Source organism: Mesoplodon densirostris, chromosome 2 (genome assembly GCF_025265405.1).
Source record: "Mesoplodon densirostris isolate mMesDen1 chromosome 2, mMesDen1 primary haplotype, whole genome shotgun sequence".
Classification (NCBI taxonomy): Eukaryota; Metazoa; Chordata; class Mammalia; order Artiodactyla; family Ziphiidae; genus Mesoplodon; species Mesoplodon densirostris.
Genome location: NC_082662.1, coordinates 7,309,249 through 7,335,461, shown reverse-complemented (window position 1 = coordinate 7,335,461; position 26,213 = coordinate 7,309,249). Strand labels below are relative to the sequence as shown.

Here is a 26,213-nt window from a genome sequence, read left to right as displayed (position 1 = left end):
AGACGGCTTAGCCCCTGCTCACGCTGTTTACCCAGAGCCTCCTGTCTCTGCTTAGGAGACTCCGGTTCACCCCCCTGCCGCCAGGCCCGTCCAGGCCGATGACGTCCTGTTCAAACCCTTCAGTCCGTCTGGGGACACTGCCACTCAGCACCCACCACCCCGGGCTCTGTATCCAAGAAACGAGTGAAATCACTTCCACGGCAGCCCGGGCTCCCCCGCCGCCGCCCCGGCCCCCAATCCAAGGCCTGGGCTGCCCAAGCAAAGAGAATAAAGACGAGACAGACTGAGGTATAGTTCAAAGGTTGGTATCTTTTTTGGTTTCCTTTTTTTTTTGCTTTTGTAAAGAAAAATAAGGTTGTGTTTTTTGTTTGAAAGAAAACATAAGTCAGCCCCCTCCCCGCCCAGCCTCTCCCCTGCCCCTGGGGGGACGCTAGGACCACCGGCCCTGGGCAGGAGGGGCCAGGCTGGCCCAGGTGTGAGAAGAGGGGGCTGGGCACTCGGTCAGGGCTTCCTCAGAGCCAGAGAGGAAGGGCATTCGGGAATGGAATTTGGCTTGGTTAGGCAAACAGTAAAACTAAAAAACTCGACGCCCACGCCCACGGTACGAACGGGGGCCAAGAGGCACCACCTCCGAGCTGGAACCATCTCTGGCAGCTGGAGTCTGGGGCGGGGCGTGGCCCCCGATCCCCCTCGTTCTGGGGTGAGGGGCAGGGCAGGAAACAGTAGCTCTCAGGAGTGGGGGGATGTCAGAGCAAACTCCTTCCCCACATGGTAAAAAAAAATTACTAAAAAAGCACCCAAAGCTTAATAAAACTAAACCTCCCCGGCAGGGAGAACTGGGGGCATCCTGCTTCCCAGCAGAATGCCTTACCTGGCAAAAATGTGTAGAAAAATAAAATTAAACTTTATCCCTGAATGACAGAGTGAAGACCCTTCCCCTGCCCTCATGACCCTCTCCCCACAATGAGTCTCAGAATTCACAGAGGCTGCCGCTTCCTCCTGAAGGGGCACGAACGCGTGCACTGACACACGCACGAGTGTGCACGCACGCACACACACACACAGCCCCACACCTGGGTCCAGGGCCCAGGGCAGCGGGACGGGGATTCTGACACCCACAGGCAGTCTCTCATTCGTCACGGCATCTTGAGGGTCCCTGTGCCAGACTGAGACCCATCCTTCCTCTTCTCGGGGGCAGGATGGGACCCCAGCACAAGGGCAGGTGTAGGGGGCAGACCTGCAGTATGGGTCGGAAGGGTAGTGGCAGGACCAAGGGGCGTGGGGTAGGAAGCAGGCTAGCCACAGTGGCCTGGAGACAGAGGTCACGCGGAGCCCACCGTGACAGCAGAATGCTGAGGGTGGGCGTGAGGGTCCAGTCTCATCAGAGACCTGCAGGCTGAGGGGTCAAACACAGCCCCTGTGGACAGCGCACGAGGGAGGGGCCTGGAAACGGGGCGGGGTGGGCCCTGGGTAATGCCCTCACGGTTGCAGGGCTGCTGCCTGGGGAGGTCACCAGAGGTAATAAAATGGGGGCGCAAGCAGGGAGAAGTGAGTCTGGGGGGTGGTGCTTACACTAGTCCAGCTGGGCCCCTGAGACCCAGGAACTCTGAGGGGCCCTGGGCAGGAAACTCACCTGCCCACCCAGGAGAGCCAGAGGGAAGGCCTAGCCCACAGCCCACAGCAAGGGGCAGGACAACGGCAAAAGATGCCGGTCCTCAACGGGGCCTGCCAGGGGAGGTTTATCCTCCACCCGACTGGAGGCCTCCCCTCCCTCCTCCCCCAGGGAGCCTGAGGCGGCCCACAGGACAGAGGAGTACAGTACGAAGATGTAATCACAGCCCGCGGGGGCGGGGTCAGGGCCAGCTCCTGATCCCGTCACAGTAGTCGTGGCATTCCTGCCAGGCAGGGCTGGATGGTGGGGAGGGGCCCCAGGGTCATGCAGCCCCTCGGGGACCCCTGGCTTCAGGATCAGAGTGTCAGCACCAAACACACAACTGATGTCAGCCAAGGAGGTGGGCGGGGAGGGCTGTGACCCCCAAGACCATGCGCAGCCCCGCAGTCTGTTAGGTGGGAGAAGGCTTCCGGGAACAGGACTACCTCTGGCGAGGTCAAGGGCCCTGGAGAAAAGGGCGGAGGCGGCAGCCCCTCGAGGAGGGCTGAGGCCGGCAGTGGTGGAAGCGGCATGCACCTGGGCGCACCCTCCGAGATTCTCTGGGTGCCGGGAGGCTGCGGACCGCGGGTCAGCGCAGGCTCTGGTACAGGTAGGCCGAGGTGAAGAGGGCGTTGACAGTCAGGCTCACGGCCAGGAGGCCCCGGATCAGGAAGGGGCCTAAACGACCTTCCAGAGAGAAAACGAGAGACCTGTGAGCGATGTGGGGCTGAGGCCCCGCCCCCAGGGAGGCTCTCCTGGGCTGAGACCCCGCCCCCAGGGGAGGTGCTCCTGGACTGAGGTCCCACCCACCCCAGTTCTTTCCGGGCACCCAGAGGCCTCCCCATCTGAAAAGACCCGGGAACGTCGGGTCCCTTGGTTAAATTCTGACTCCTTTTTTTTTTCCGGCTGTGCTCCGCAGCTTGTGGGATGTTACTTCTCTGACCAGGTACTGAACCCGGGCCCTCAGCAGTGAAAGCGGAGTGCTAACCACTGGACCACCGGGGAATCCCCAAGTCCTGACTCCTTGAAGATGCCTCTTTTCCTGACCCTGTGCCACCAGGCAGGTACCGGGCTAGAGTGGTACACACCTGCACCTTGCCATGGGGTACACCAGCTTTACAGACGGGACAGGATGAGTATCCTGCCCAGGCCTCAAAGGTGATAAGCTGCTGACCGGGGTCCCCCACCCCAAGTTGATGCTGCTGGGTCACATCCCAGACCCCACCTGATTTGGGAGCAGCACCCATTTCCAGTCAGCTCAAAATGATCATTCCAGGAGAATCCTCTGTCAACATACATGTCTCCCACACGTCTGGGGGCTGGGTACCAGGAGCTGTCTGCTGGGCTTTACACTGAACTGGGATTTGACGTCACAGCCCGCCCCCATCCCGCAAGCAGAGGAGCCAGGATTTGAACCCAGGCAACTCAGTGCCCTGCGCAGCCTGCAGCCTCTGCACTGGCCCCCAGGGCGCCCACGCTGACACCCTCCTGGGGAACTTTCTCCAAAGGTCAAAGCGTTCTGTATCTGTTCTGTCCAATCAAGCAGCCACAGGCCACGCGCGGCAGTGGAGCGCCTGCGACGTGGCTGGTGCAGCTAAGCAAGTAGATTTTTATTGTTATTACATTTTAATTGTTCATGTAAAGAGCCACCTGTGGCCAGAGGCCCCTGTAAGAGCGCAGACGCAGACCCTGATCTGAGTGGGGGTGTTGTCACAGACGGGGTCCAGGAGGCCTCGGGCGGGCCGTCTCACCCTCTCCTGTCACCCAAGGGCCCTCGAGGGGCTGTTCTCGGATAGCTCTCAGGAGGTGGCTGCAGACCCGCAGACCCCGCGCGACCCTGCCCCCCTCCCGCACATCACGTGGGGTGCAGACCTCGCCAGGTGGGGGCCTCCTCCGCGCACGCTCTGGTGGTGGTGTCCACCACGCAGGAGGAGGACTGGGACGAGTCGTCCTCTTTCTTGATGGAGCGGCTGCTGCAGGCACTGCCTCCCTCCGGCGCTGCCTTCACGTCTGCAGGGAGAAGGGGCGTTTCAGTGGGAGCTCACGGCTCACCCCCAGGCACAGACGCGGGGCAGGTCCACCTCCAATCCCAGGATGGTCCTCGGACGTGGCCGGCCAGCCAGCCCTGCCGGCCCCAACTGGCTCGGCCCGCCCCGGGCAGTGGGCCGTGGGGGGCCGGGTCCTCATTCAGGTCCTGTCTGCGTAGCTGCCGTGAAGGGAGCTAGCTGGCTTTAGATCAGGAGCAGCAGACTCAAACACCGCCAGGCGGTGCAAGACGACGGCCACAGGCGAGGCTGCAGAGGGGGCAGGTTGGTGGGGCAGGGAATGGCAGAGGCCGGGGCCTGGGACCTCAGCCTGCCCTTCCACCTGTCTGGCCCAGCGTGGCCAGATCTTCTGATATAATACGAGACACAGGAAGTCCACACATTCATGTGAAAGTTCTAGATTTTAAGGGTTGAGGCTTAATTTAAAAAATTCTAAAATGCTTTGCAGAAAAACTTCATTTGAGCAAAACAAAAACCTCTGCACCCAGATGCAGCCTGATGCGTTTCCGATCCATCCCAAGGAACAGAGGCGCCTCCAAGTCAATTGCAAAAGAAGAAAATAAAAGCCAAAAAAGGGCAACGTCCTGGAGGGTTCAAGGTCACCAGAAGCCAGGCCACGGATGTCTGGACTTGGGAGAGTGGCCACACAGTCAGTTAAGAGCCAGGACAGGCCCCGTGTGACCTCTTGACGGTGTCCCCACCGCTGCACACTGACCAGAGGCCTCCCACGGCCCGCTGAGCTTTCCTGCCTCCGAGAGGGCGGTCAGAGGGCCGTACCCACGGTGTGCTTCGTGTCCCGCGCCGGCTGCCTCTGTGGGACGGGGGGCGGCTCGACGGTGAAGAGGCTGCCGTTGTGGGGCGAGTGTTCGTCGGAGCTGCTGGGGGTGTTAGGGGCCTCCCCAGGAGGAGACGGGAACAGCAGCAGCTTCTGCCCCTCCAGGTTGAGCCGGGCAGGGCTGATGAGGGGCCTGCGGTGGCGCAGAGAGCCAGAGCTGGAGGCCACTGAGCCAGCCACGGAGGGCGCTGGGGAGGGGACGGGGGAGGAGGGGCAGCTCCCCGACAGCAGAGAGAAGTAATCTGGAGGGCGGGAGGGTGACAGAAACAAAGAGGACAATATCGTGTCAATGTCTGCTCTGGTTATAGGAGCCGCTTTGATCCTGGTGCTTTTTCCTGTATTGACCCAGGGAGAAAGGCAAGGCTGGGCCTAGACTGGGGGCCAGAGGGGAGCCCTGCTGGGAACTGAGGGAGGAGGGGCCTGCACCCCACCAGGCACCCGAGAGAGGGGAGAGGATCCCGGAGCCTCAGCCATGCCCCCCCTGCCCCCTTCCCCCCGACTTCTATCCAAAGCCCCTGGTTCCTCCCTCAGCTGAGAGCAAGGCCCGGGGAGAAACCAACCCTGGAGACCTGAGGTCAGCGACCCGGAGCCCTGCTGACGCCGGCACCCCAAGTGCCGCCTCAGTCCGTCGCCACTGTAAGGACAGCATCGTAGCTGATCCTAGAAACTCTCACGCCCATTTCACAGAAGTGGAAACTGAGGCACAAGGGCGTGAAGCACTTGCCCAGGGCTGCACAGCTGGGAGGCACAGGGCTGGGGTTTGAACACGATCCCCTCTGGGGGCCCGTCTGACCCCAAAGCTCACGCTTAATGCGGCTGCTGTCCCGCCCTGCACACGCTCTGGAAACGCCGGCCCACACGCTGCCCCGCCTGAGGCGGCTTCCCGGTCACTCGTCTTGGCGTTCTGTCCTCCTCACCTGAAACCGGAACCTCTCTGGATCGGGACACCTGAGACGGTGGGCGGCTCCCACTGAACAGATACCCTGAGTCTGGAGAGGAAAGAGAAAGGCAACACAGGTCTGTGCGGAGACAGGGCCCCGGCTCCAGCCCCCTCCCCACCTCGCACGGCTGCTCTGCCAAGACCGTCACCCGTGTGGAGCTTTCACGAGGGCACGTTCCCACCTCGCAGGTGAGGAGACCGACACCCACAGCAGGCCGCACGGGAGGTCGCGTCCCGGTACCTGACCCGCGCCTTCTTCGCTTCAGCCGTTTGGAGCCCTGCCCTGCTCCGCTAACCCATCGCCTGACCACCTGCGCTGGGCCTTGGTGCGCAGAGCCCGCCGCCCCTTCCTCAGCCAAGTGCACCCCAAGGGCAGGGGCTCCATCTCATGAGCCCCTTGGTCCCCCAAGTGCCCCACTGATAGCCGAGCGTGGAAAGATCCGGCGGCCTCCACGCGCCCGCATGGGGGCTGCTGCTCCACTGCCCGAAGGGCTCTGAGGGGTCCGTCGGCCACAGAGCCCCGCCTGCCCCTTCCACCCACCGGTCCGGGGACGCAGACCCAGGTCAACCCCCAAGTGACTGTGTGAGGATGGCCACGTGGCCCAAGCACAGCCGGAGTCCTTTCAAGAACTGGGGAGGGGCCTTCCTGCTGGGGGTGAGCTGCAGGGACGCAGGGGTGAGGCCTGCAGCGAGAGGTGCAGAGGCAAGTAGAGCGGAGAGAGAGAGACGGGAAGATGGACCCTGGCACGGCGCCTGCGCCCCGGACCACCAGGGCCTCCTGACACCTGAGCTGAGGACCCGCCCCAGCAGTGGAGACTCCGGGATCCCACCCTGAGACCAGCCTGCATTCCACAGAACTGCCCTGCCGCCCTCGGGGCAGGGGGCCTCCTGAGCCCTTGCCTTGGGCCTCCCAGGGCAACCGGGAGGCTGCCTGTTGACACGGTGTGCAGGGTCCACACCCGCGCTGTCCTGCAGAGGCTCAGGAGCTGGGGTCCCTGCCCCACCCTGGAGGCCTGGAAGCCTGGCAGGCAGCTCCAGAGAACACTGTTCTGGGGAAGGGCCCAGCTTCCGGGCCCTCCAGGTCCCTGGGTCCAGGGCATTCCATGTCCACGCTGCTCCCCTCCCCCCGGCTCCAGCTGCTGTTCAAGGAGGGCCCGCAGAGGCCCTGTCCATCAGCCCCAGGGCCTGAGCTGGGACTCGCCAGCCACGGGCTCAGGAAGTCTGCTGAATAGCCATTTCCCGAGGAGGGCAGGCAGCAGCCACCCTCGGCCAGCAACATGGCTCACATTTGGTGACAGAGAAGTCCCTGGAGTCGAGGTCTCCGTACCACTCGGGGCTCTCACCCCTTCAATCCCAGCCTGAAGGCCTCAAACACTACCCACCGCTCAGCTCACGCGCTGTGTCCAGCGAGCCGCGTCTCCTGCAGTGTGGCCCACCCTCTACCTACGAGGACGCTGGACTGCACACAGTAGACGCTGGGCGAGTCCCGGAGGGAAACAGGTCCAGAGGGGTGTCGGACTGGAGGGGGAGCCCCCTGCTTGGGGGAGCTGCTCAGGGGCTTAAGACAGACACTGCACATCAGCAAGCCCGGCTTAACCAAGATGCCGCCCACCTTCCTAGAGGCTGGATCCTGCCGCACAGCCCCGCACCCCAGGCTGCACCCCGAGGGTGAGGCAAACCCCATGGGCACCGGGTGGCTTCCCAAAGTGAGGAGGGTCGTCACGGAAGACCCCGCAGGGCTCCCGGGAAGACCCTGCTGGGGAAGCGGAGGGATGAGACAGAGGCCCCCGTGACAGGGACCAGGTGCTGGTCACACCGGGGCTCCGTAAATGCAGCAGACCTGAACCGAATCCCTGCCCTCTGGACCACACAGAAAGGCCGGGGGCAAAATTTCCAGCCCCCAGTGTCTCAAAACAGTTAATAATAACGGTGAGAACGGTGATGAAAGACAAAACCCCACGGGTGGGGACGTGGACCCACCGGATGCCTAAGCACTTTAAATACACCACCCGGTTTAACCCTCACGACCACCCACAGGGTGGGTTCCACTACTGGCCTCAATTTTTTTTGAGGGCAACTGAGGCTCAGCATGGTTAAGCCCCTTGGCTAAGGCAGCCAGTGAGTGGACACAGCAGGGTCTGAACCCAGTTCCGCCCGTCTCTACAGCAGAAGCACCACCACCCACCTCGGGCTCAGCCAGAGTCCCCGAGCCCAGCTGCCCCCAGCCCTGCGCTGCCCACCACTGCCCGAGCGCCACTTACCTGCTCGCGTCAGAGAGGGGATGGTTCCCAGCGAGAGGGCCCGGCTGAGGCGGCCGGGCAGTGAGGAGGGCGAGGCCCGGCGGGGAGACCGGAACAGCTGCTGGTTGGCAAGTGGCAGGAAGCCGGGCGGGGCAGGGATGAACAGAGCCGGCGAGGGGCCTGCGACGCTTGGGCAGGGGACGGCCAGGCTGGGGCCGGCGGGGAAGAGGCCGGCAGAGTCTCCCGGGAAGTACCTGTGAGAGAGAGCCCGGCGGGCATGGGAGAGGGGAGTGGGTCAGCCCCGGGGGCCTCCGGAGCGGCCTCCGCACGGCGGGCCCCCTCCCCTCCCACGGTGCGAGGTGGGGCACGAGTCGGGGTCCCAGAGGAGGCGTGTGTTAGTTGCAGCAGAAAAGCGGTCCGACCACATTCACGCCATTAGGAGCGGGTGGCTGGGAGGTGCCAGCGTGACCCACCCCTCCCGGCATGCCCCCTCCGATCCCCCTCAGCCTCACAGCAAACTAGGTCCACTACGAGTCTCGGTATTAAAGTGACACTGTCGCCCTCACCAGCCTCACGCCAACCCTTCACCTCGAAGCAAAAAACGCCCAGCCCTGCGCTGGCCGCTCAATCGGGCCGACGGCCTTGGGCTCCGCCGCGCCGCTTCCCGCTCGGGGCCCAGAGCCTCCTGGCAGCGGCCGAGCTCGGGGAGCCCCTGCTCCCCAGGGCCCGACCCTGGGAGTCCTGCCGCTGCCCTCTGGTCTCAGACACTCCTCGAAAGCCCCTGGAAGAGCGGAGCGGAAGGCAGCCAAGCTTGGGAATCTCCGGGAAGAGGCTCTGGCCGGACACCAACTTGAACTTAGAAAGACCCGTAACGATCGCAAGGCTGCCCGGAAGACGGAAGGTGACAGTGTCTCTTTAACTCGAGAATGGTACAGATCACACAACAGGACCCGGTGGCCCCAAGCCAGAATGTCAACCATGCTTCTGATTAAGGCAACCGATTACAGAGGGGGAGGGACAGAGGCAGTTAATACATGATTAGTCCGCCGTCTGGACGGAGCTGCGGGAGGTCCAGCCTTACCTCGGTCCCCAAGGGACAACTGAGCCCATGGATAATGTGCCGACGGACGGGCAGGCTGGCTCAGTCCCTGCAGCAGAGCCGGGGGGCTGCCTAAGGTACCCACCCCGTGCCCACCACGACCTTGAGCTCGGGGCACCGCTGGCCAAGCTCCACTCCACTGATTTCCCTATTTTTCATCCTTGTCCCTCTCTTTAAACAACTTGTACGAGGAAAGTGTGGGGTCAGCTGACGCCCTCCTGGAGAAACACGTGACCTCCTTAAAGCCTTCCAAAGCACCAGGAAGCCACCTGGACTTCAGAACCAAAGCCGGGGCCCAGTGTTTGGGGGACTCGGGGAAATCAAGGCAGGAGCTCATCAAGCAAATCTACAGCGGAGCCTGGGCAACCTGGCTGGCCCCAGGCTGGACGCGCCTGCATTCCACCCGCTGGCCCATCCTGCCTAAGCCTGTCTGACCCCTACACCTCCTTTCCAAGACGCCTGCGGAAGGTTCTGCCTCTAAATACAAGATACGATTTTGTGCTGTCATTTTAGAATGACATACCGTTTGGCAGGACAGACGACCTTGAGGAAGGGCCCAAGGTGGGGGGACACTCGGCACCTCAGTAAAGGGCAGTGAAGGTGCACTGGGACCTTTGGCCAACTTGCTCCCATCACGCACAAAGCCCCGCCCCCTGCTGGGGCCTGCACCTCCCAGAGGACCCTGTCTGCCCTGTGCAGCAGCAGCCTGATGAGGGCAGGGCACGTGGGCCATGGGGGCGGGCACGCCCGGGCCCTTCCAGCGGGTGGCAGCTCGACTCTGCCCTCACTGGGCTTCCTGTGCTGCCCCACCGGGCAGCCCACAGGCCAGGCCAGGCCGCGAGTCGGCCGAGGGCCACCTGCAGTCATCGGCAAGTAAGAGGGGAGGGTCCAAGTCGGGCTGCAGGTTTCAGAGGCGGCCAGCTGGGCCCGGGAGAAGCTGGGTCTCGTCAGCTCTTTCCTACTCTTCCCAGATCCTGCTCACACCTGGGGCTGCCCCAGAGCTTATAACTTGAGTCTCTCAGCCACCCGGCACAGGTGCTTTTCCAATCTCTGATGCTACTAAAAATGGTGGCACCGAGGGGGAGACGGTTCTTTGGTCTGACCCTCTCGCTGGGACATGCAGTGGCGTCCCTCAACTAGCAGATCCTTGTGAAGCGCCAAGCGTGAGCGCTTGTCCTGGCTCCGCAGAAGACAGGCCCCAGGAGGCCCCTGTCAAAGGAGCCCCATCTCCACCAGGCTCCCGAGCGCTGCACAGGGACCGACACCTCCTCTGGCGAGGCCCGCCCAGGCTGCCCGTGCCTTCAAATCCCATCTCAGAGAGGCCCCGGCCCGGATCCAAGTCTGTGTGTCCGCTGGGACACAGGGGCTCCAGCGAGGGGGCCGGCAGCTGGCTGCACTGCCTCCCATCTGACACCGAGGGGGACCTTTGATTTTCCAAGCCAATCCCAGGCCAAGCCGGGAACAACAGGAGAGAGAGGACTACATCTTAAGCAGCAGTTTATGGAGATGAGGAGAAGTATGAGCCAGCAGGGCACCCGAGGGTGGCGGGCCCTGAGCCGCTTGGTGCCCACGCTGCCAGCTCCCAAACCTGACTCTGGTGGGCACCCCCGCCCCCCGAAGCCCCCGCCCCGGCACAGAAGCCTCTGAAGGAACGTGAAAGAAAAAAACCAGAAAAGACGTGGTGCCTGACGCCCACCGGTCAAAGCAGGGCCCCGGAGGCATTTATTGAAAATACAGCATCAAAAACACTACATCTATGGCCGGGAGTTGCAGTTACAGTAATGAGAGGATCACTAGACAATCATCCACGTCTACACAAGAGAGGACGGGACACTCGGTGACAGCTGCAGGCGGAAGGGACACGCGCCCCTCCCGGCGGGCTCCTGGGCAAGCGTTACGAGTGAGCCTGCTCGGCCTGGGGCGGGGACCCCAGAGCCGGAGGGAGAAGACGGCCCCTTGATCCCAGATGGTCTGACTGTCGTCCCCAGCGGAGGGGAGAGAGGCCCCCAGCAGGGCCGACACGTCCCCAGGTAATAAGCCACGATCCCAGTGGTACCCGCGCTTCCTCAGCTGTCGCCAGTAATGTCGTAAGGTGCTGGGATACGCTCTATGTAATGAAACTTTAAGGGACAGGTGGGTGATTTTAAAACATCACACCAAACACGAAAGAGGGCAGGAAGCCTTCCTCGATGAGCTCCATCCCAGTGACATGAAGGTGTCTTTCCGTCCCCACTAGAGGGCAGGAGCGACATCTGCTCAGCAGGCTCCTGGCCAGCAAGAGAGCTGGTTAGGGTCGTTATAAATAATTTAACTTAAATACACACGTACACACAGAGGTCCTGCTTCTACTCAACACCAAGAAAAACAGTGGTTAGCATCGCGCTGCCAGCTTCCTTGAGAACAGGAGATTCCGGAGGGCAGGGCACGCACGGCCAACAGACACGGGCTCCCCGCCTGGCGCCCGCTGCCCCTTCTCCCCGAGGCTGGCCGCCGGGCCGAGGGACAGCCAGCCCGCTCCTCCTCTGCCTCGTCAGCGCTCTTCCACCTCACGCTCCACCCGGGCGCTCCCCACCCGGGCGCCGAGGGGTGAGTGGCGAGGGGCGGCCGCCTCGGAGCCCGAGAACCTGAGGACGGAGGGGCCTGGGCACAACTCCTGTTCCCCGGGGGCTCTGCGAGGGGCCTGAGCCGGGCACGCTCCACTTGACCCTCAGGCTCAGCCAGCTGGCGGCCCTTCCCTGAGTGTGACCCGCACACGCGTGTGATCCGCTCTTGCCTTCCCTGGGCTCCCATGTGTACAGCGGAGGGGTTGGCGGACTTGGGGCCACACCTGGCGGGGGCTCGTGCCTGCAGCGAGGAGTGGCAGGACCCAGGGCCCTGGAGGGGCACACGGCCTTGGTCCAGCCTCCTGCCACGGCCCTGGGAGGGCAGCCCCCAGGCTGGGAACTGCCTCCAAACGTGGACGGCACGTCAGCCTCCAGAGCACATCCACGCCAAGGTCAGCACTCAGGGGCCCTGGAGAGGGGTCCAGCTCTCCCTCCACAGGCGGTTAACAGGCTGGCACAGCAGGGCCTGGCCCAGGGAGAGTGAGCCTGAAGCCCTGGGGGGTCTGCGGCTGCCCTACAGGGAAGTGGGAAGCAGGAGCTGTGGTGCCCTCCCTGAGGGGCTCTAGGGGCCAGGAGGAGGGCAGTGGCAGGCCAGAGAGGGACACGGTGACAATGACCTGGTGTCATGGGCCTGCGTGTCCCTTGGGCTCCTCACTCCATGCTAACCTTGGGCAGCTGGAACTCTTCCCAGGCATCATACTGGAGGAAGGGGGTGAGAGGAGGAAACCGGGGACACCCCTGGCATGGGGGGAAGGGAACAGGGCCCACGCTGCCTGCCAGTCGGGGCCGCCTCGGCCCAGGAAGCCTGAACCCCAGTCCCTGCAGGGAGCGAGTGGAGGGCTTGGCCATAAAGGCTGGGGTCCTGCCTTTCGAGGGCAGAGCCAGGGGCTTCCCAGGAGAGTGGGCAGAGTGTGTGTGCCCAGGGTCTGCCTAGCTGGCTCACAGTGGTGCCCAGAAGATAGAGAGGTAAAGGAGAGAGTATTTAGACCTTAGACCTCCCCCCGGCCCGGGCCAATTCTCACCACGGCCTGGCTGTTAAGACACCTGCTGACCACAGCAGAAGCAGGATTGCCTCCTGTCCACCTTGAGAAAGGCCTCACCCCACACACTCATGGTCAAAGCCTGTCTGGGCCTAAGAACTGCACTCTCCATTCCTGGGGAAGGAGGCTGAGGGATTATCAGGGCCTCAGAGCAGGGAACCCAGGGGGCAGCCCTGTCTCCTGGTTTCACCAGCTCCACAGGGCTTACGGGACAACGGGCAGGACCAAAGGGACAGACCAGAGAAGCGACGGCGGGACGAGGTAGGGGGCTCCGCTCTGGCCCCGGCTCAGCAGCACCTGCCCGTGCCAAGCAGCCCGAGTGGTCAGGCCATGCGGCCAGGGCCCAACCTGCAGCCACCATCACCAACCCACGTCAGGGGGCCCAGAGACGGGGCAAGGTGAGAGGAGCAGCAGGCAGCAGGCCTGCAACCCTCTTCCCGTGGTGTGAGAGCCAGGAAAAGGGCCGTGGCCAGCATGGGGTGCCTGGAGCTGCCAGCAGGAAGCCACGGGTCAGAGGCAGGCAGCGTGGGTGCTGCCCGTGTTCCAGGCTCAGGACAGTGAGGGGGTCTTTGGCCAGAGAGGTGGTGGCGGTGAGCAGCTAGGGAGCACTCGGCGGGGTGGGGGCTGGGCTGGGGAATGGCTTAGTGGAGCCAGAAAGGAAAGGGGGGCAGGCCTGACTCCTCGGGGAAGTGGAGGGGCTGGGCCAGGACCGGGGGCCCTAGGCTGGGCGGGGGCGGAAGTGAGGCAGGTAAGAAAGATGCAAGACAAAGGGGCCCTGTCTGCGCTGCGGGCAAAGCCCTGGGCCTGTCCGTCCGTCTGTCCTCCCCCCGCAGTCACTGCTGCTTCTCTGACCTTCGGGGCCGGAACCTCCGTGGGCCCGTCGCCTTCCTCGTGGCCACGGCTGCTGTGAAGCCCACCAGGCAGCACAGGGACGTGGTGCTGAACTTGAGCGTGTCCAGCCAGCCAGGCGAGGCAGCCTGCAGGTACTGCTCAGCCAGGTGCAGCGCCAGCAGCAGGGCCCACAGGCCAGTGGAGAAGGCGTCGATCCTGCGGAGCCTGCGGGGAGAGCGGGAGTGAGGGCCCCGCGAGGCGGGTAAGCCGACCCCTCCCACTCTGCCACCTTCATCCACCCCCAGCCCTGCTCAGAGGACAGAACCCAGGGCCACGAGGAGAGCGTGGGCCTCCGAGTGCCGCTTCCAACAGTTACAGGCCGCGTGACTCTGAGTCAGTGTTTCTCTGAGCCTCAGTGTTCTAGTCTGTACGATGGGGCTAAGAAACCTCCCTCCGAGTCACTGGGAGATGATGTGGACACCGCCCGGTACAGGGTCTGCAACCGCACGGGGAAGCAGAGCAAAGGCCCAGGGGCGCCCACTCGACCCTCCAACAGCCCGTGAGCTAGGTTATCCTCACCCGGCTCTGCAGCTGAGGAGCCTGAGGTGGAGCAGCGAGGCAGTGTGGCCCCAGGGGCCCCTCAGAGCCCCTCCCCTCCAGCCTGGAGCTTTGCTCCCACTGTGCCCCGCCCCGCCTGCCCCCCACGCACCTGATGCGGCCGGCCAGCAGCATGGCCAGCAGGCAGGTGAGCAGTCCCAGCCCCACGACGCCCATCTGGTGGCTCTGCCCAAAGGCCCAGGCCTCGTGCAGCTTCTCTGCCGCGTGCTTGGGCAGCAGGCCCAGCAGCTGCCGCCAGCCCTCGGCCCCAGGGGCCGTGCTGTTGTCAGGTGGGGCCGAGCCATTGCTACCAGGTGGCAGGGCCGGGGGCAGGGGTGCCCCCGGGGCAAAGGGGTTGCTGGTGCCATAGAGCGCGGTGGTCAGCAGGAAGGCACAGGCCAGGAAGGCGAGGGCTCGGAGCACGATGACCTGGAGCGGGGCCTTCACCATGGACGAGCAGAAGCTCTGAGGCGGGGAGGGAGGGAGAGAGGGAGAGACTGGTCAGCAAGAGGGACAGAGCCACCGACGTCCATCCTGGTGCCCACCCTGTGCGCGGGGGTCTGGCCAGGGGCCCACTTGCTGCAGAACCCACCAGTTCCTGATGATCAGAGAGGCCCTAAATCCTCACACACTCCTGGCTTTGTTTCTGGTTCACCACTGGGTCCCATTACCCTGTCTCATGTCTGGGCCGTCACCCCACTGCGAGCTCCTGTGTGGGGAAGAACTGCGCTGCCACATTCTCTACAGAAATCCTTCTGATGTGACGGTGACCTCTTCTTTCAAGTACGTTGTTTTCACTCGTTTTCAAATTCTCATAAAAAATTCCTACTGCAGCTTTAACTGGAATTGTAATACGTATACAGATAACTCTGGCCAAAACTAAGTTTAAAAAAACAGCAGTAAGTTGTTCAGTCTGGGAACACGGTGGAGAGGAGGAAAGCAAGGGTCAGAGCATCCCACTGTGCAAATGGGCACGTGGCTGGCGCGTGGCTGTGGTCGGGGGCCTGGCTGCAGACTGGAAACCACACACCAACCAGTCAGCGAGATGGCCACAACCAGCAGGGCACCTCTGGGGACCCAGGGGGTGGGTGGGAGTTTCTTTGGGGAGGATGGTTTTTACTTCTAAACCCACTTGCTACTTATATCACATTTTTTTAAGCCAGGACATTCCAGCATCTGAGTACAGTGATAAAAATTAACAATGGTTTTAGCCAGCCAGTCCTGGGCTCAAATCCTGGTGACACCACACACCAGGTACATGGCCCTCTGCAAGTGACTTAACCACCCCAAGTCTGGTTTCCACGGCGCCTTGGAGAGCACCCACCACGAAGGCGCTGGGAGGTGCCCAGGCTCAGCAGGGCAGCTCAGAAACCCGTCACGCACGCAAATAACAAGCCTTCTCCTTAGGACCCCTGCTCCGCTCCGTGTCTGGGGACAGGTTGGGATGTGGCCCCACGGGGCCGTTGTTGCCCCAGGGAAAAGGGCCTCAGCTCTGCAGAGCTGCCCCCCAGTCACTGGCCCAGCCCTCTGGGAAGGGGTTTCCTGCACAGACCCAAGGGCTGGGATGCCTGGAGTGCCCCACGGACACCCCTCGGACCTGCGTGTGGGTCTGGTCGGCCTCCCGGCGCTTGAACTGGTGGCTGAGCAGCAGGGCGCGCAGCTGGCGGTTCTGGTGCTTGATGTAATGCTCGACGGCCGCCTGGCACGGCCGGCACAGCTTGTACATCTGCTCCAGGTGGTGCCGGTACACCTCGATCTCCTCGTCATATCTGCCCTGCGGAGGGGGATAGAGGCTCAGGGTCTCCAGGGGGCGACCGTGTGCAAGTTGGCCCCAACCTGCACCTGCTTCCCCCACTGCCCAGCAGGACAAATGGCTGGGAATAAGGGTCGTCCAGAGGCCGGGACACAGCAGGGCCCTCAGGTGACAGGAGACACTCCAGCCAATTCTGTCGCTCCGAAGGACGCACCTTGAGGCCAGAGTCTGGGACGTGGCCCCTGCTTCAGGCCCTGCTCCCGGACTCCCGAGCTCCAGGAAGGCAGGTGACCCATGGGGGAAGGTAGCTCTGGGCTGACACCACCTGGACGTGGGCAGACGGACAACCCAGAGGTGGGGCTGCCTCCCCCCCTTAAGCCCAGTGGTCTAGAAGACACTGGAGAGCCCCTGGCCGGGCCCTAGCGGAAACCAAAGGGCCTTTACGTTTCAGGAACAGCCCAGGAGACTCGAGTCCCCCCCCCCCTCCCCCAAGAGATGCAGCAACACACCCCTCCCTCCCTGCTTCCAGGGGAGGGCGGGAGGGTTACCAGTTTGATCTCTCGCTGGGACTGAATGTGCCAGAAGAGGCGCCCTGGCTGCCTCATCGCACACGCCTGCCCTTCTCTCTGCAGCCTCCTTGCCTCTCCCCTCCCAGCCCCAGCTCACCTCCATTTCCCTCCCTCCCCCACTCCCAGGCTGGGCCTTGGGAAAGTCAGTGTCTCTGGGCTTCCGCTGGGATTTTCTCCTGAGGTCACGGAACCCCCCAGACTGGGCAAGGTGACATCAGCTAGATGACAAGGTTGATGGGCTCCACGGTGGACCCGGGGGAGGCAAAGCCCTAACACCAAGCCTCTCGGCAGCACCTGTCTCCCCCCTCCTCTCCCACAAGCCGGGACATCGTCCACCAACTCCAGAGCAAACTGCCCGCCAGCCAGTGGCTAAGACTGACTCAGAGGGACATGGACAGGATGGTCCAACAGGGCCCCAAGGACCCTACCTCCCCCTACCCAGGGACAAAGCCCTCCGGGCTGGCAGGAGCTGGGCTTTCCACGATGCTCCCAGGCTTGGGGCTCCCAGAGCAGTGACACGAGACAGGAAGAGCGAGAAGCGAGTGGCAGCTGAGATGAACTAGATCACACACGCGGAACGCAGGGCCAGCGTGGGGCTGGGGTGAGGAAGGGCCTCCCCTCCACGGCTCTAACCCCCAGCCCCTCCCACACCCCGCTCACCTCATCGCGTGGCGAGAAGGCGGCCAGCTGCTTGATCTTGGTGGTCTGGTGGTGACTGCACCGCCGGCACAGCAGCACCTGGCTGCTCACCCACTGAGGGGGCTGCATGGGGGCCCGGGGGCCGGGCGCGCCGCTCACCACGTGGTTCAGGTGCTCCAGGTACTGGGCGGGGATCGGCTTGTTGTAGTCGCCGTTCTGGGGGGTGGGGGAGGACCTCAGTCAGGGGGAGCCCCTCCCTACGGGCAAGAGGCCCCCCATGGGTTCGGGCCAGGCGCCGGACGGAGGGCCCGCATGCCCACACTCCACGGAAGTGGATCGCTAACACTCCCTTGCTTTACGTGCAACGCAGAAGCTCTTCTTCCAAAAAAACTTCACGGGAACCCCCAACACAGGCAATACGCTGAGGGTACAGCCTGGACCCCGCCCCCTGCCCACACTCCCACCTGACGTCCCTCCTCAGGACCCAACAGGGGCTGGCACAGGGGTCGGCAAACTCTGGCGATGGGCTGGCTGCCCACGTCTGTGAATAAAGCTTTCCTGGGCTTTATTCACAGCCACACGCGCTAAGCATGTCTGTGGAGGCTCTGCAGTGCCGAGCAGTCGCAAGAGACCGTGTGGCCTGCAAAGCCTGAACTCCTCATTGCTCGGCCCGCAGAGAGCCTGCTGACCCCGGCCTGGTGCAAGGCAGAGACTGGGCTTCAGAGCCAGAAAGATCTGGGTCTGAACCCAAACCTGCCAGTTTCAGAGCTGTGACTTTGCACCAGTCACCCTAGCTCCCCGAGCCTGTTTGGTCCTCCTCAAAGGAGGGGCCCAGGGTCAGGGGCCAGGGCCCACAGGTCCTGGATGGGAGGGTCGCACCTCCTGGAAGCCATTGTACTGTTCGCAGTGGGGGCAGTCCCAGCAGTTGCGGTTCCCATAGGGCACCACCGTGTCCTGGTTGCAGAACCAGCAGTTGACGACGGTGTGTGTCGGCTTCATCCTGTGGACGAGGAGAGTGGAATCAGTGGGAAGACCTCCATACCCAGGTGACAGGAGACCAGGGAGAGCGTGTGGGAAGCGGGATGGGGACCCCGAGCTGGACACGCAGGCAGGCGGAGGAGGGCAGGACGCTGTGTGTCCAATGGCAGGACCTGGGCTTCTCCTTGGCCTCTGAGGCCAAGCCTCCCCCGAGCTGGAGACGCACCAAGAACCCAGGGCCAGCCAGGCCACAGGGCCGACAGGGACCAGGCTCCAGGACCACCCACCCTCCCCGCAAGGCCCGCAGACCTGGGCCTATTCCCAGGATGCGGAAATGGTGCTCTCTGGGGAGTTTCCAGATGGAAGGCACCTCCTGGGCTTCACAGAAGTCCCCAGGAGAGCGAGGGCCAAGGAGGCCAAGGGGTAGGGACTGCAGAAGGCTGCTCAGCCTGGGGCCACCCCTCCCCGGCAGGGGGACGGGACAGGCTGGCCACAGTGGCCCTTGCCAGCCACACGTGTGCTGACAGGTGGGGTGTGCAGGATAATCCCGGCCCAGACACCGACGGATCTGTGCTCTAGGGCCCTCCATCCATCTCCCTGGCTGTTGGGGGTGTGTGTGTCCAGGGGGTTGGGGAATGGACATGGCAGCTACCAAGCAAACCCCTCCAGTCCCGAGAATCTAAAACAATGTGGGCGACAGGTGGCAGCTGCTTGAGCCCTGGGGTACTGGCCTTGCCACTCCTGTCTCCCTACTCACCCCCAGAGTCCACCTCCAGCTCTGGGGGTGCCGCCTGGGCCTTTGCTGGGATGGGCAGCCATACCACACACGGACACCTCTGCTGTCCACAGGACGGCACGGCCCCGAGCTTCCGTGAGCCAGAGACCCCGGTTCTGCCACCTTCTCCTCTCCCAGCCTCGGCCCGCATCTGCAAAGTGGGAGCGATCACAGAGCCAGGGCATCCGCGTGTTACAAGGACCCAATGACACAAGACACGTAAAGGTGCTTCGCAACGCAGGGCGCTGGCTGTGTCACTACCCTGTCCCCGGGATTGTCAGGGGCCTGGAAGAAAGGATGGCCCCCCGGGAAGCAGAGCTGCTGCTTCTGACACCGCTGATGCTTCCTGGCCTTGCCCTTCCACTGACCATGGGCAGGTCACTAGAGTTCTCCAAGCCTCAGTCTTCTCACCTGTCGACTGGGGACAAGACATGTCAAGTGTGGGAAGCGCTTACAGTGCCCAGCTAAATACCCAATAAATGACAGTTTACATGGGGAGGGCAGGGGAGGGGAGGAGAAAGCCCGGACAGAGACAAGGACATGAAACCAGATCTTGCAGGGAAGGGTCCCAGGGTCCACAGAGGGCACCTGCAGCTCCAGTTCAGGCCAAGGCCCTCAGAATGGACGACAAGGGACTGCATGTCTTCGGCATCACTGAACCAGAGGGCAAGGCCCAGAAACAGCAGCACTGGGCAGCGCGGCTCGTGGTCATGGTGTGGCCTTTGGGGAAAGTCATTTCTTTATCTGGCCAAGGGGGATAATGATAATCCCTGTCCCCAAAAGGCTGCTGAGGGGATTGGATGGAAGGCACCTCCTGGGCTTCACAGAAGTCCCCAGGAGAGCAGCTGCCACCTGTCGCCCACATTGTTTTAGATTCTTGGGACTGGAGGGGTTTGCTTGGTAGTTGCCATGTCCATTCCCCAAATGAGATAATTTAGGAAAGCGCTGAGCTGGGCAGGTGATCAGCGGAGGCATTTTGACAGCTTCACTGGGCTTCAGGCAAAGAGCAGTGGAAGGAGGCGGCTAGCGGTATGGGAACCTGCTCTGCTGAGAAGCCGGCACTTGGCATTCCTGGGCAATTAAGCACTTGGCTTTCTCTTTGTTAATCTGTACCTGCTTTACAGGCTTCTGTTAGAGTGCACAGTGGCGTGTCCAAAGGGGTGATGAGGCGGGCTGGAAAACCTCTCCCCTCTGCCCCCTTCACCCCAGAAGCTCACCGCACCACACCCCGCCTCTGTAGAGAAGCCAGCAGAAGAGCTGGCAGCCCACGAATAAAGAGAGATGGGAAGGGAATAAAGACGACCGGTGGCAGGCGAGCAGGAACTGAGGCTTTGGTCCAGGGGGCCAGGCACGAAGCCCCTCGGCCCAGGAGGTCATCATTTCCACCCTGAACCTCCAGCTCTGTTGCTAGAGAAGTGAGCCTGGCCTGGAAGGAGAGGCTGGGGATGAGTCCTGGTCCCTGGGCCAGCGGCTCTGGCTTGGTAATCCCTGCCCAGGGTTGGCGGGGTGAGGGTCCTCTCTCGCGGACAGGGCAGCTGCCTGCCACCTTGGCGAGATGGGGTCCCCGTGCCAGGAAGTCACCTCCCACAGCTTCCATGGGGTGAGCCCTGAAAGCGCGTGCAGGCCTGTGAGCGGCAGACGGACCAGCAAAGCTACGGGGAGCTGGGTGTGAATGTCAGCTCCCCAAGCACCAGCGCCGCTGCCGCCCGCCCGAAGCGTCACGCGCCAGACACGTGGATGAACTGACTCACATTCACGGGATGCACTTGACGGCTGACTTCACAGCTCGTATGTACTGTCCCCACAGCCACGGGGCGGGCCTGGCCTCTGGGCCTGCACCCACCTCTACCAGGCCTGGCGCGGGAGCCCCTGGGTCAGCCTATTCTGTGCCCGCTTAGCTGGGGTCCTGCTGCTGCTCAGGGAAACGCCCCTCCAGCCTGCTCCCCTCCTGTCCCTCACCCGCTTCTCCCGCAAGCCAACAACCTCCGTCCCCAGTGAGGCTCTGCGTCAAACCACTCTTCGTGGTGGACAAGATCTGAGGGGACAAGACAGAATGTCCCTGTGACACAGGCAGGAGCAAATTAGATGGGTCCAGGCCAGGCCACCTCAGGTGGAAGGTTGGGCCCCAGAGGGTGAGCGGCCGGGAGGGTCTGGAAGGTGCTCACTCAGCTCCTGCTACCTGTGTGCTGAGCTCTCAGGCTCTGCGGGGGTTGGAGGAGGCCTGAGGCAGCCAAGGGCAGGATGGGTCCCTGGTGAGGGGGGAGCCAGGGGCAGCTGCATGCTCTGGAACCGTCCCTCCACAAGCCCCAAACCCACAGTGGGGAAGAAAAGATGAACACAGGCGCGCAACAATGGTATCGCCCCCTCAGCCCCAAACACGGACAGTTAGTTACAACAGAGCTCGTGCCCTGGCATCCCGCCGTGCCCTACAGGTCTGGTGGGAGCGGGGGGGCGTCAGTTCTAGCCCACCACTGGCCCACCTCTCTGAGGGCTGCAGCTCCAGGCCCTCGGCCCAGGACCCTGCCAGGGGGCGGGTACCTGCTGTGAGCCCGGCACTGTGCCACATGGAAGAGACACTGCATGGGGCTCAGTCCCTGTTGGGGGGCGGGGGGTGCTCAGAATCTGGGGGAGGCCCATGCGTCCACCAGTCTCCGTCGGGCCCTGAGAAGTTCCCCGAGAGGGTCTGGCACACAGCCTGTGACCCTGGGCACCACGTGCTGGCCTGGCGGGGTCTGGAAGATGGTCTCTGCGAGTCAGGCTGGTTCCCTCTGGGGCCGAGAGGTCAGCCTCCAGCAGGGCCCTGAGGGGATCCCAGGACAGGCTCACAGGCGAGGGGTCCTTGTTGGACCCCACACAGCTCCTCCCTTGCTCCTCTGTGCCCTGAGTGCTGTCCAATCCACCAGAGAGAATCCAAGGAGCAGCCTCCTGGGCAGCGGGACAGCGGCACCAATGTGCAACTCAGTGCCACCAGGACCCAGCGGGCCTCCAGCCGCCCGCGCCGGCCTCAAGGCAAATCACACTTAGGCCCACAGCAGTCCAGCCAACACCAAGACAGAAAGCCCGGATCCGCCCTCGGTGGACCACGCCGTCCCTCAGCACAGCCCCTGCTGGCTGGGCACACGTTGGATCGCAGGGAGGCAGAGACGAGCGAGGCTCTCCACTCCTGACCCGGACACAAGGACGAGAATGACGACCTCCCAGGGCAGCTGGTGACAGGTGCCACAGGAGAGAGCCAACAAGTGGCGCATTTGCCGTCACCCGGGTTTGCCGGCCAGCAAGGCAAACGAGCAGGTGGCCCTCAAACAGATGGACTGCGGGCAAGGGGGGCACCACCCGGCACGCGTGCAGAGAGCAGGGTCCCCCCCCCTCCCCAGAGTGCGCAGCACCAGGAGAGCCTGGCGAGAGGTGAGCGGGAACCAGGGACCCTGGACGCCAGGCCGAGGCTCCGCTCCTTTACCCGGCAGGCTGCATGCTCTCCACCTCCAAACACCAGAAAGTGGACAATCCAATAACCACCTATGGGGGCCTCCAGAGGTCTTGAGTAGGGATGTGCTGGCAGGAGATGGACACGACGGCAAGTGGCAGAGCCCGGGGGTGGGAGTTTGGGTGGGGGAGGCACAGGAAGCCACCAAGATGGCCTGGGTACAGGGCGCGCCAGCCTGGGGAAGTGTAACTGGGGCTTCCACCTGGCCTCCTATGGGTGCAGAGCGACAGCCAAGTTGCTCAGTGAGGACCCAGAGCACGAGGCTTGGTGAGGGGCTGAAGGGCTGGAGTGAGGCAGGGCTCTGCCGTTTAGCAACTTGGTGTCATAGGGCAGGAAGCCCAATCTCCCTGGGCCTCTGTTTCCTCATCTGTAGAATGGGGCCAACAGCAGCTCCTGCCTGCACCCCCCCCGCCCCCAGGTCACAACACACGGTCCAGTCAAGAGGACTCCGTGGGTGGGAAGCCAGGGTTGGCCCTGCCCGAGGCTCTGGGGACCGCAGCCCTTCAGAGAAGCGGGCTCTTCCCCCGACTCCCCGGCCGATCCTCCGTCCAGGGCCCTCCATCTCTCTGCTGAGCCCCCAAACACCCAGCAGGCCAAGTCCATTTCCAGAAACAACTCTCCTCACATGCCCTCCCCAGGGTCACTCAAAAGCCACTCCTCACTGTCACTGTTTCCCCCACAGAGGGAGAAGGGCTCAGCCTGGTCTTGCTTCTGAATCGTGACAGTGGCTAATTTATGACTCCCAGACAAAAGCCAGCGCTCTGGTAGAATCTCAGAGCCTCCTGGGAAAGGGCTGGTCCTTCTCAACCAAAAGATCCCAGCGCCACACCACGACTCTGGTGTCACGCCACACTGGTACCCTCCTGGCTCCCCTCGAAGCAGCTCGCCCAACACTGCACCAAGGCCTCAGACTCCTGTCTCCGGGAGAGGGAAAGCTGTGGCTGGCAGCCCAGGTGGGGAGACGGGACCCCCAGGAACAGCCGCAGCACAAGACGGGAGCTTGAGGCACAGTGAGCAAACCCAGTGCGAATCCAGCCACACCAACACAAGTGAGAGCTGCAAAGCCTGGAGACAAGGCCCGGTCCAGGCTCGGATCCTTGGGCTGACATTCCCTGCCCCCGGTAAACTGGGAGGCAAACCAGGCTCTGGACACACCTCTGCTGTCGACACGCTCTGGGAATCTGAGCAACAGCAAGCGGCATGCACCTCTGCACCTCAGTTCCCTCGTGCATAAGATGACTGGTTTGAACCAGTTGGTCCGGCAAGCCCCTCCAGCTTCCAAATTTTGGGCAGAAGCTGGGACACGTGGAGCTGTGCGTTGTCAGGGACCCCTTGAGGCCGCCCCCTCCTCAGCCTGCCAGTCTGGCTCATCCTGCAGACACAGCTGATGTCCCTCCTACCCCTTCCTCCCCCGGGAAGCCTGTGACTCAGTCGCCCTCACTTCTTTTCCCTTTGGGTGAGAAGCAGTACACGGTGGTGGCTAAGGAAGAACAGGTTCAAGTCCCAGCTCCCCCGCTTGCTGCCAAGTGACCGTGGGCAAGTTCCTTCGCTTCTCCCACCTAAGAGCTGCGCTTCCACATCCCCTGCTGAAGCTACAAGCCCACCCATGCTGTCTCCAGAATGTTCTCACAACCCCACCTTTTTCCCCTATCCCCTGGGAAGGCGGATCAAGTGGGGAGACAGTGGGGCTGCCCCTGAGGTCCTCCTGAAGCAAGAGGCCGTTAAGCTTTTATCCCTGACCATGGAGGCCAGCTGTGCACAGGGGGGTCAGCATGATCTCGGAGCCAGGGTCGGGGGTGGAGCGCCGCCACTGAACCCGCTCGGCAGCCCAGCCCGGCTTAAACACCTCTGAAGTATGTCAGGCTTGCCTGCTCTTGGAGGCTGTGGAGCCCGGGAGTTAGGGATGCAGGCTCCAGGGTCAGGATGCTTCAGCTCACACCCTGACTCGTCTAATTAATAACAATTTATGTAGCTCTTTTGTCCCTCAGCTTCTCTAAACAGAGCAGAGACTGTGACTCTGAAATGGGTTTATGTGAGATTAGAACAACGCCCGAGACAGCGTGTGCGGCTCAGAAACCACCAGCCGGTGTCCACGCGACCCAACGTGCCCCTGAGGACCAGGGATCGGGGCTCAAGACGAAAGGAGCAAGGCCCGACCCCCGCTCGACGCTCCCGCAGGGTTTGGGGGCCCTGCAGACCCTGCGGCTGGGCCAGCGCAGATCTCCGTGGGGGAGGAAGTTCGTACGTCAAGCGCTGGCAGTCCCCGCCCGCCCCACATTCCTGGGGTCCCCCAACCCACTCCTCAGCCGCTTCCCGACTGGGGATCCCCAGCCCGGTTTTCTTTCCGGGGGCGGGGCGTGCACGGTGGGCCTCGGCGCGGGGACACGCGGGCCGGGCCCCACCGCCGCGCCGCGGCCTCGTCGCGCACGGACAGCGAGGCGCGGCCGGCCCCGGAGCCGGCGGGCTTGGGAGGACGGCGGGCGGAGGGCGGGGGCGCGGGCGTGATACTAGCCGGCCGCGTGGGCCGCGCGCACTCACCTCCGTGCTATCCGGTAGAGCAGCACGCCGGCGGCGGCGCACGCCGTGACCCCCAGGCCGCCGGCCAGGCCGGCCGTTGGGTAGCGGGCCAGCAGCGCGCTCATTCCCTCCATGGCTCCTGGCGCGGGCGATGGGCGGTGGGCGGCGGCAGGCGGCAGGCGGTAGGCGGCGGCGGTGGCGCTGGCGGCGGGGCCGAGGGCCGCGGGCGGGACGCGGAGCGGCGGCGCGCGCCTCCACCCACCGTGACCTTCGCCGCTTTGTAGCCGGCGCGGGCCCGCCCCCTGACTCGGCGCGCTCCCGCCGCGCAGCCAATCGGAGCGTGGGGCGAGCCCGGTGGGCGGGGCGCCGGCGGAAGTCGCCGTACCGTCCAGAGCGCGCCCTCCCGCGGCCAGAGTCGGGAGGTGGCGCGGGGCCCGGCCCGGCCCTTCTCCGCTCCCGCTTCGCTCGCCCGGCGCCCCAACTTCAGCATCCCGGACTAATAAGTCTTTCCCCGGCTAGTCCTGTCTTCCCAACGCCTAGCGAAACCGGGCCTATGCGCGCGACGCTGTTTTACGGCAAGTCGGAGCTTCTTAAGCCGCTTCCACTGAAGCCACTCCAATGGCCAAAAAATTAGTTTGCATAAACATGAACCCCGCCCCCTCCCGCCAAAGGGAAGAAGGTAACTAGATCATGGGACAGCCATGCTACGGACCGTAATTCAACTATTAGAATGTCAGAGCTATAGGTATTGGCCTAGAGGGATGAAACACTTAAAAAAAAAAGCAACATGCACATTAATTTTGATAATACCTAAGTTTGAATAAACTCCTATAATACGTGTACGTTTATTGGAATAGACGATGGTTATTAACATTGAACTGCAAACAGCTACCTCGGGGGGTGAAGATTCGCTTCACGAAAGTGTTTTAGTATTATTGGTTTGTGCTAAATTACTTTTATAACTTAAAAAAAAAGAAGCTTAAGTTGGGAATATTTATATTTAATTCCGCAATATCTATTTCAGTGTTCCACAACTATTCGTGTTTTTTGAGGTCAACATTAGAATCCTTACCGTCCTGGACAGTGATGGGTGATTTAGCAGCAAATGTTACCTGTTTCCTGTTGCTGGTTAATCTGTCCCACATCCTAGTCCTGTGCCTTCACCAGGAACTGCAGACAAGGGAGCAGGGCACGAAGCCTGCGCAGTGATGAGAGTCTGCCTGGACGCTCCACTTTCTTGGAAGTGGAGCCACAAATGAACGAATAGCAGTGAAGCTTCCCTTCAAAATGTGAGGCGTTGTATTTAAGCACCATTCTCTTTCCAAGGAAGATTGTCTGTAGAACGTCCCACTCAAAGGAAGGGCTCTGTGATCTATGTGGACAAAGAATGCACCCAACAGTTCTGTCCTGGGCATGACTGGAAGCTCACCTTGACGGGTGGAATCGTAATCCTTAAGTGAATTGAATGGAATGGTTTGCTGGACCTTAGCTTCAGAGTCACATCATTGTGTAGGCTCGGATGCCCATTCCACCTTACATTCTTACACACTTACATTCTTACATACTCAGCAAGCAGCACAAACCCACGACTGGTCCAGTTTACTACTTACCTCCAGC

At 62.6% G+C, this 26,213-nt stretch overlaps 1 protein-coding gene across 1 annotated transcript; it reads right to left on the bottom strand.

Annotated features, from left to right (window-relative positions):
- Positions 1-338: 338 nt before the first annotated feature.
- On the bottom strand, positions 339-24,808 carry TMEM201 (transmembrane protein 201). Its single transcript, XM_060088925.1, has 11 exons — positions 24,618-24,808; positions 17,722-17,842; positions 16,864-17,058; positions 15,479-15,655; positions 13,994-14,346; positions 13,306-13,509; positions 7,733-7,965; positions 5,449-5,520; positions 4,474-4,773; positions 3,524-3,661; positions 339-2,338 (listed from the first exon to the last, which is right to left on the bottom strand). The coding sequence occupies exons 1-11, from the start codon at positions 24,728-24,730 to the stop codon at positions 2,241-2,243; spliced, it is 2,004 nt and encodes a 667-aa protein (XP_059944908.1). The 5' UTR covers positions 24,731-24,808; the 3' UTR covers positions 339-2,240.
- Positions 24,809-26,213: the final 1,405 nt, after the last annotated feature.

Bases quoted from the DNA above. Each gene is read 5' to 3' on its own strand.
- TMEM201 (XM_060088925.1), bottom strand. From the start codon at position 24,730: ATGGAGGGAATGAGCGCGCTGCTGGCCCGCTACCCAACGGCCGGCCTG. The intron at 17,843-24,617 runs GTGAGTGCGCGC...CCTCGTCCACAG, and splicing joins CTCTACCGGATAGCACGGAG to GATGAAGCCGACACACACCG. The intron at 3,662-4,473 runs GTACGGCCCTCT...TTCTCCCTGCAG, and splicing joins GGACACGAAGCACACCGTGG to ACGTGAAGGCAGCGCCGGAG.